General features: G+C 32.5%; 1 protein-coding gene across 1 annotated transcript; it reads left to right on the top strand.

The window, feature by feature from the left end:
• Positions 1-5,377: 5,377 nt before the first annotated feature.
• Positions 5,378-8,576, top strand: LOC136221633 (uncharacterized). The gene is made up of 4 exons (XM_066009033.1): positions 5,378-5,530; positions 5,611-6,021; positions 7,818-7,989; positions 8,076-8,576. The coding sequence occupies exons 3-4, from the start codon at positions 7,819-7,821 to the stop codon at positions 8,145-8,147; spliced, it is 243 nt and encodes an 80-aa protein (XP_065865105.1). The 5' UTR covers positions 5,378-5,530; positions 5,611-6,021; position 7,818; the 3' UTR covers positions 8,148-8,576.
• The last annotated feature ends 446 nt before the right edge of the window (positions 8,577-9,022 follow it).

Below are 9,022 nucleotides of genomic sequence, written 5' to 3'. Positions count from 1 at the left end.
GACAAGGCTACAAGGCATTTGATGGTCGTCCAAGGTATCTATGGTTATTTACCCAACTGCTGAAATATGGGCTAAGGTTTCCCTTCTCAGGCGGGATTATCAATGTGTTATCTTTGTCCCTTCTAGATTTCTCCGAACGTTTGGGTAGAATTTCTTATCGTTGTTAAGATTTGTAAGGATCTTCGAAGATCTGGAAATTAATTTGATCGACGTTTTGTTTTGGTCGTGCTGGAAACCAACAAAAAAAGCTACATATGACATGAGTTATTGGCAGATGAACACCTACTGAAGGGCATTTTTGACAGGCATGATGTAAATGTCAAAGATTTTATGCCAAAGTGATTTTGACTGAAAGGTAGCCACGTAATTCGAAATGGAATTTATACTCAACAGTTCTCCTTTCAAACTATCTAGAATGAAGATCCTTATAATCCGGACACATGGAGGCCTGAGCCGGAACTGACCGAAGAAGAGGAAGCTGATTGTATGCTTTTATTCTAGTATTCCACTAGTAGAATTGTAATGTGATGTTGGATCTGATTTGAATTAATGTCCCTTCACCCATTCGTAATAGGAAGGGGAAGATAATCTATTAGGACACTAGGGGCTATCGAAAGCTCTACGAAGGTGACGTATTTTTTAACTTCATATATATTTCCTTTAACCTAAACCTAACAGGTTAAAGGAACTTAAAGATTAGTTGATTCATTATTGATTTTCCAAACCTGACAAAAGATTTTCTCACCGCCTACCCTCTCTAACCGAGCCTCCCTTTCTCCATCGGGTTCCATTCATCATTTGTCCGTGTTCTCGATTTGGAGTACTAGCACACGAGGTTGTTCTAGTATACGTCTCTGATGTGTGGTGTAGAGGAATCAACAATTATGATTCTTAATCTCGTACAGAGGGAATGACTCTCCTTCTGCGGTGAAAGGTGAATTTTAATTCCTAACTTTATCCATGTGTTTGATCTTGGCAAGAGGATTTTGTTTGATTAAATTGTTTTCTGTCTTTTAATCGGGTGCTAGAATTCCTTTAATTTATACCACAAATATCAAATTACTCGGTTTCGGGTTGTTATCTAAGCGATGATTACTTTTGAATTTTGTTTTTACGTATAAAACTACTTCTAATTCTAATGGGTGAGATAGAATTTCGTAATTCTTTGGATATAAATTATATACATGGTGTACAACACAATCGGTTTTGATCACATGGACATCAATGACCGCGTAGTATTTGGTCATTCACTATTAGATCTAAGCTTTTTAGAATCCTAAGGTGGAGATTCAAAACATTTTATGGTTTAGATTTAATAAATCTATATCTGGCGATAAATGACCAAATTCATTTGATTATTGACATCCATATCAATATTCCTGACAACTTTTATACAATTTTCACGTTTTATATTTGTCTTTTTCTAATAATGTCCAAAATTAGTCTAGATTATCAACTTTAGAACCTAAATTATACCATTAGCATTAAAATTGTTTTTGATATTTTTAATTTTTTATACTTTATCCTTTTTTTATTTTTATCATTATACAATTCTTAAATAACTAGGGATGTTGTAGAAGAGGGAATGCAATCAATGTAAGGAGGAAATCCTTGGATTAATGAATAATTAAGGAGTCAATTGTTGGATGACGAGACTCATCACCTAAATGTTTTGCCTATATATATATATATATATATAAAGGGATGTGTGGTACCTACTACTTTTCACTTTCTGTTTGTTTTTTCACTGTATTATGTGTTTGGTTAGACAACTAATGTTTGCTTTTATATCAAAAAAATAGCGTTTTACAAAAGTAGGAAATACATACTTTTTGGAAAAGCAGTTTTTCCAACAATAAACATGTAACCAAATGGATCTAAGGACCCTTTTGTTTCAGTTGCTCTTGTTTGCTGTTGCGGTTAGCTGTTTGCTATTTGCTGTTACGGATAGGCAGCAAATATTAGTTTATTTCATCAAACGCTTTTTGTCTCCTGTTTAAACTTGAAAGGTAAAAAGCAGTTCCGAAAAATAGAAACAAATGGACTGTAACAGCGTAAAAAAAAAAAGGGGTAGAGGTTTGTATAAGATATTATGAAAAACACAAGGAAATTCACAGTTACATTTAACATGGGTCAGTTTATTTAATGAAGAACAATAATAATAATAAAATTGCAGAGAGAATCAATGTAAAAAATGAGTATAAGGTGACACTAATTAATAAGAGAAAGAAAGAAGAAGCCAGATTGTTAATTGAATGACTGACAATGGAATCTCACCAGGACTATTAATTATAGATGTCAAATGGCTGATTAATTTGTCACCCTAACAGCTGGAATTAGGTTAATATATACTTAATTAGTCTAATCTAATTAATTAGCTGTTTTCTACTATATGAAAAGGAAAGATGCAAACTTTACCTATTCCATTTGGGCAAGCAACTCTTCTTATATACACTACAATTTAAGGAGAGCTCACATTTTTTTTTCTTTTTCTTGAAGAGTTAGGAAGAAATGTTACCTATTAATTTATATAATAGTATATGATAAAACTAATATTGGGCCATTCAGATAGTGACATGTTAGTATTATCATTGACGTGTCATCTTTTAAGTGATCCAAGAACGATTGATCCTGAATTAATGAAAAAATTCAATTAAATGAATTGATTGAATCCAATTGTTCTGTCTGACATTTTTTTTAATAAAAGTAAATATCATTTTATCAAAGTAATTTTTCTCGATATTTTTTTTAAGAAAAACATATATCATTCTATTAAAGGAAAAAATATATAGTAGAATAACGATAAAAATAATAAAATAAAATAAAATCTTAGACAAATCTAGATTAAGGGATATAAAATCCATAAAGAGAAGAAAACGGTATACAAAGAGCAATAAAAACGATAAAAAAACTAAAACCAAATAATTATGAATCACATATTGAATGGAATTCCAATACTTCATATAAATTCAAAACAGCAGACAAACATCTTTAATCCAAATTTCATTATTGAAATCATTTCAGAAAAATATATCTAAATTGTTCCTATTGAAATCACGTAAATCTAATAATCTATGTTGCACTAACCATGAGTAGATACATCACTTCTACTCGTGCTGAATTGGGAAATGTACAGATGAAAAAATATGGATAATAAATATAAATCAAACTAAAAAATTCCAATAAGATTTTTTATTATTCCAAACAAAATGAAAACACACACAAAAAAAAACCATAAAAAAAATATAGAGATAAACTAATAGACCACAATAGGATGTTAATGAGACAGAGTAGCTCACAAACTATTTGAGCTCAGTCCGGGCAAAGCTCGGGCAAAATTCAATTTGATGGTGCTCGACTCGAGCTTGGGATCGACATGATACATTAACAAGCGAAGCCTAAACTTTCATAAATTCAACTAAAAAAGCCTACAAAGCTCGATTATTTTTAATTAGTATATATATTTCATTAATTTTTTAATTCAAAATAAAATAATTAATGACCATGAACAAAGAAAGAAAATTAGTAAATCGTCATCGACTTCAACTCTCAACTAATCAATTCTCACAAGGCTAATAAAAAACACTTAATGACCGGTATGGGTTTGGGCTAGTCACCGTCAACAAGGCCATCATCGATCTACGGGTTTGTCTTCTCCGACCACTTGTAGCAACTACTATTTTTAGAGTTTGGATATATATATATATATATATATATATATATATATATATATATATATATCTTTTAAATTCATGTGGATTTAATAAAGAGATCTTTTATCTTTATTATATACATGTATGATGAATCTAGTTAAACTCTGTAGATAAAAAAAAATTGAAAAGAAAACATGCATGACTAGAATTCTACTTTATTTCCAGTGGCGGATCCAGGATTTGAGGGAGGGGGACGGGGGTTGTGTGGGCAAAAACTCTATGTAAACTTTTTTTAGACTAATGTTTGTAGCTAAGAGCAAAAATACCTCTAACGTCTAAAGTGGTGCAATTTTACCTCTAATGTTTGTAGCCAAAAGCAATTTTACACACAACGTTGATAAATTGGATCAATTTCAGACATTATTATAAAATACAACCATTTTTTTTCTTTATTTTGCACCAATTGCATATCAATTTGTTCTAAAAAAATGATATAATGTTTTTTGTAATTTAATAATAAAATTGGAGATTAATATTTATAAATTCAGTGAATTTTTTGAATTTCTTTTTGTCTCATTCGTACAAAAGACAGTATATTTTTAATGGCTTAATACATCATTTGCTCCCTAAACTTGTCCGAAATAGTTGATTGGCCCCCTGAACTTTCAAAGTGTCTCGATAGCTCCCTGAACTTGCATAAAATGTTTAGTTAGCCCTCTGAACTTGCGTAAAACGTAATCAATTGATCACTCGGTTGCAAAAAAGTAAGTTAAATGAGGAAGATGTATTCCACGTGTCTTAGAATGTTATTACATAATTTAAAAATAGAGTAAAAATGAAGTTATTACTTGCTCAGCTACAAACCTTGTATTCTCTAATATTACAACCACAATACCCCGATCTTAATTGTTTTACTTTTTTTAAGACGCGTGCAATACATTTTCCGTATTTAACTTACTTTTTTGCAATTGAGTGATCAATTGATTACATTTTACGCAAGTTCAGGGAGCTAACTGAACATTTTATGTAAGTTCAGGGAGCTATCGAGACACTTTGAAAGTTTAGGGGGCCAATCAACCATTTTGGACAAGTTCAGGGAGCAAATGATGTATTAAGCCATTTTTAATATTTTTTCACATCCCAACATATGTTTGTGTTTTGTTACTGATAAAATAACGCATTTGTGAAGTGTAGATCAAAAGATTCATGACCGAGAAGACAGTTTGATGAATTATTTCTCAAATTGACCCAATTTATCAACATTAGGGGTAAAACTGCTTTTGGCTTCCAACATTAGAGATAAAATTATACCATTTTAGACGTTAGAGATAAAATTGCTCATGACTCAAAACGTTAGGGGTATTTTTGCACCTTAACCTTTACTTTTGGACTAATTTTTTTTATTTTTTTTATTTTTAGGAATGAGTGTGTGGGGGTGGGGGGGCAAATGCCCCTTTGACCGCCACTGTTTATTTCCCATACTACAAAATCTAATTTTCAATATGTCGGTAAATATATTTTCTACCTATCACAAATAAAATATACTTTTACATTCCAATTTATAGGTAAACTATATATTTTACATAATTCAAATTATTATTTTAAAATTAATTTTTTCTGTAAATTTCCTAACTTTATTAGGTCCATGGGCCTAGCTTTAATAGAAGCACTAGATCTTATTAAGTAGTAGATTGATGGGCTTTTTCATTATTAATATGAGTAGAAATGAAGCTCTAGAAGGAACAAAATCACAGGGAAGATCAATAAGATTTAATTTCTCAGTTTCCAGCCATAATTCGTCAATATCTCTGCCATTGAAGTTTTTGATTTTCCAGCCATAAAAAGTCCATTTTTCTGCGATTGAAGTCGTCGATTCAGTAAGTTTTCCTCCAATTTTGTTTTTCGAAATTTACTGTTTGGGTTTTGGTTATTAGTTCGAATTGAATTTTGCATCCAGGTTTTGATGGATTTGCTATTGGATTAAGTCGGAAATAGGGGTGCTTCGCTTTACTGTAGGAGAGTTTTGTTTTGGTAGCGTATTGATTCACGCAGGGGCGGAACCAGTGGGCGTTGGGGTTGGGTGGGCTCGAGCCCCAGCAGCCGGGGGAAAATTTTTTTTATATCAAAACGAGGTCGTTTTGCTTAATGAGCAAAACGAGGTCGTTTTGATATAAATGAAAATCAGAATTAATGATAAGCAGGGCGGAAGATTTGTATTAGTGTTCGTTTGACAGCACAGCACCTAACAACTAAACTAATCCCTAATTCACATTGTCGACGTCGAGCATCAGTTCGCACGCAGCAGAGGCAGAATCATTCTCCACCGCCGGCGCAAACGCACGAGAGGAGAAGCCAGTTTTCACCACCGGTCAGTCGCCGCCACCCCCTAATTGTTGTTTTGTTTTTTTGATAAAAGCTCAATGAGGTTCTGTTAACATAAATTGTGTTCATAAATTTGTTTTTTTGAATGTTGGGGTTCATAAATTTTGGGGGTTTAGTGTTTTTGGGGGTTGATAATATGTACTCAAAAGTTTGGGTCTTGCTTGCTCATTTTGTGTTTGATAAAATGTCTGAAAGAAATGAGTCTTCTTGGAAAGTTGGAATCACATTTGTTCGTGCGCGTGCAGGTTTATATAAGGAATCAATTGTGTTCCTTAATGAGATGATGAATTTGGGGATTAGTGGATTTGCAATTTCTAGTTTGATGACTGCTTGTGAAAGGTCTGGTTGTATGTTGATTGAAGGGTCTGGTTGTATCATTGTATGTCTACTTATGAATTGGGATTGAATGCTAGGATGGTTTTCGATGAAATGCCGGATAAGAATGTTGTTTCATGATTTCAATGTTTGATAAAAGCTTAATGAGGTTCTGTTAACATTTCAATGCCAATACTAAGTCTCCTCTTTTGACCACCACTTATTCCTCTTGAGTTGAATGCCAATTTCCAATCTTAGTTTCAGCACATTCCTGTCTAATCCCATTTTCATAACGTTATCAAAAATTGTACAGACTTAGGATTCAGTTATAAAAAATAGACATGTAATAATAGTTATTTAATTTCGAATTTCTTTTGACGTTTTGAATTTTTTTTGCTGATATGTTTGAACCCCTGGTCATCTAGGGTCCTGGTTCCGTCACTGGATTCACGAATTAACTCAAAGCTAGAAAGTGCGAATCGTATGAAAAATGGAGATTTATGTGTTTGTGCTATCAATTCAGTGTTCGAGTTTTCTGGTTAAATTATATACATATTTATAGTTCTAATCCCTAGTTATTGAGATGTTTATACTTTATTTTTGTATGATTGTAATACAAATATGAGGTAGAGAGACAGCAACTTGAAATTAACACATTCTTCACCCTTTCTGATGTAGTATAAGGGCCTACTGCTCTTGATGTCATTGTCTATTGGGAGTTCTCATTCCCAAACCGAGCAATAGTTTTTCCCTTACATGTTTTTCATTTTCTTAGTTGAGTAAATGATAGCAGATAAGGCCAAGAGACTCCTCGAGAGAGTTGCTTTAGAAGTTCAACTGAGTAAATCATAGCAGAAAAGGCCAAGAGACTCGAGAGAGTCGCTTTAGAAGTTCAACTGTTTTTGCAGATTGAATGTCTTTGAGTTTTAGTGCATGTTGAGTTCTCTTTTTTGTACTTTCTTTTTGTTTCTTCACTCCAAACAATAGAATAGAAGAATTAAGTTAGAATTGAGAAACAACTGCTCAATGCTATTTCGGGAGGAAAATGAGTAGCTGAACCAACAGGTCCTTAGTGTAGTTCTCAAAGACGATTGATTCTACCACCTATTCTGTTTAAATGTTTGAAGAAAAACTTAAGCAGTGGTATTAGGCTCTCTTAACTGGTTTGAATTTTTCAGTCACTCCGGTTGAATGATTTGCAATTTATCCATGAGTTTCATATATATATATAATATGTCAACTGATTTTGATCGGATTTCTGACTCTGCACTATCACTTTCTTTGAACTCAAATTTGAATTAAATACTATAAATATGTAATTACAAATCTACTTTGTAAAATCTAGTTTAAGTATTATTGTTTTATCAATTTCTCATAATCAGAAGTGATTAATTAAACAACTTATACTTCAAAGGTGTTTTGAATATGACTTTCTTGGTTGGATATGTGTTGTTTAATTTGCCACAGAATGGGCCGAAAAGCTGGCACTCTGTACATCAACCCGAAGAAATTCGGGTCTCTCTCAAAACCTTGCATGAAGGAAATGATATCGTTTCTGAATTGCCTGTCTCTGAGCCAGCAAAACGATGAGAAATGTGTTCGGTATAAGGACCTTCTGAATACCTGTATGGATGCTCAGGTAATGTTTGGTTGAGCATTATCTAATTCCCTAACAATGGATGCAATTTAAAACATTTGCTAAAGATTTTGATCACTGCTGTGCAGAGTGGCAAGAACAGAAAGCCTTGGGGAAGCATTAATTATCACCTGCAGAGGCTCAATAGGGGAAGAAAGTAGATTTCATTTGCATGCTATTTGTTTATTAATTTTTGAAGAAATTTTGGACATACTGAATGTGTAGTATGCAATGTTGTTAGACCCGGCACAGCCAACTGGTTCAACTGAACCCGCTACATACACCGGTCTGAAAAATCATAAAAGATTACGTTGTCCAGAACCAGTTAAAAACTCGTCCACCCGGGTGGTTCAACCGGTGACCAGTAAACCTGGACAGGGGTTTGATTTTTAAGCCTAAATCATTATTATTTTTAGAAAAAATTATAAATTGATATTAAAGGACATTACTGTTAGTAATATGATAATTATACTACTAATTTTTGGATGTGATGTTTTTATATTATGAACTTATAATTATAGACATTTCAATTCATCATGTTGAATTGGTTAATTTGATATTTTGGGATATTATAAATTGGTATTAAACAATATTATTAGTAGTACAAATTATACGGACGTTGTAAATATTTTACTATGTTAGGAGGATAAATGAAAATAAAACTATCATTTTTTTTATATATTATTTGTTAAATTCTGGTTGAATTTTGAATCCTTGATTTTTTTATTTTATCCGGTGTTTTGATCGACCAGGTTTTGATAACTCTATCCTGTCTTCATTGGATCTGTTCCCAGAAATATCCTAAAAAAAATCTTTTTCTCTCCCCAGCTATTTCGGGTTAAGAAGATGCGAAGTGTTGTGTCTTAAATGAACTTTAACCAAACATTAACGTGGTTCACATTGGGAATTATGATGAATATGAAGTGTAATGCTTGGGATGAGGCAAAAACATGGTTATGGAATGATTTTTCTTCTCGTTTTTGTTGATATTTGGCATTGTAGAATTGGTCCGGGTAGAAACAGTAGGTCATAATTT

Source organism: Euphorbia lathyris, chromosome 3 (assembly GCF_963576675.1).
Source record: "Euphorbia lathyris chromosome 3, ddEupLath1.1, whole genome shotgun sequence".
Classification (NCBI taxonomy): Eukaryota; Viridiplantae; Streptophyta; class Magnoliopsida; order Malpighiales; family Euphorbiaceae; genus Euphorbia; species Euphorbia lathyris.
Note: the sequence above shows the minus strand (reverse complement) of the source record. Positions and strands in the feature narration are given on the sequence as shown.

Coding starts and splice junctions, on each gene's coding strand:
- LOC136221633 (XM_066009033.1), top strand. CDS start 7,819: ATGGGCCGAAAAGCTGGCACTCTGTACATCAACCCGAAGAAATTCGGG. Junction 7,990..8,075: donor ATACCTGTATGGATGCTCAG/GTAATGTTTGGT, acceptor ACTGCTGTGCAG/AGTGGCAAGAACAGAAAGCC.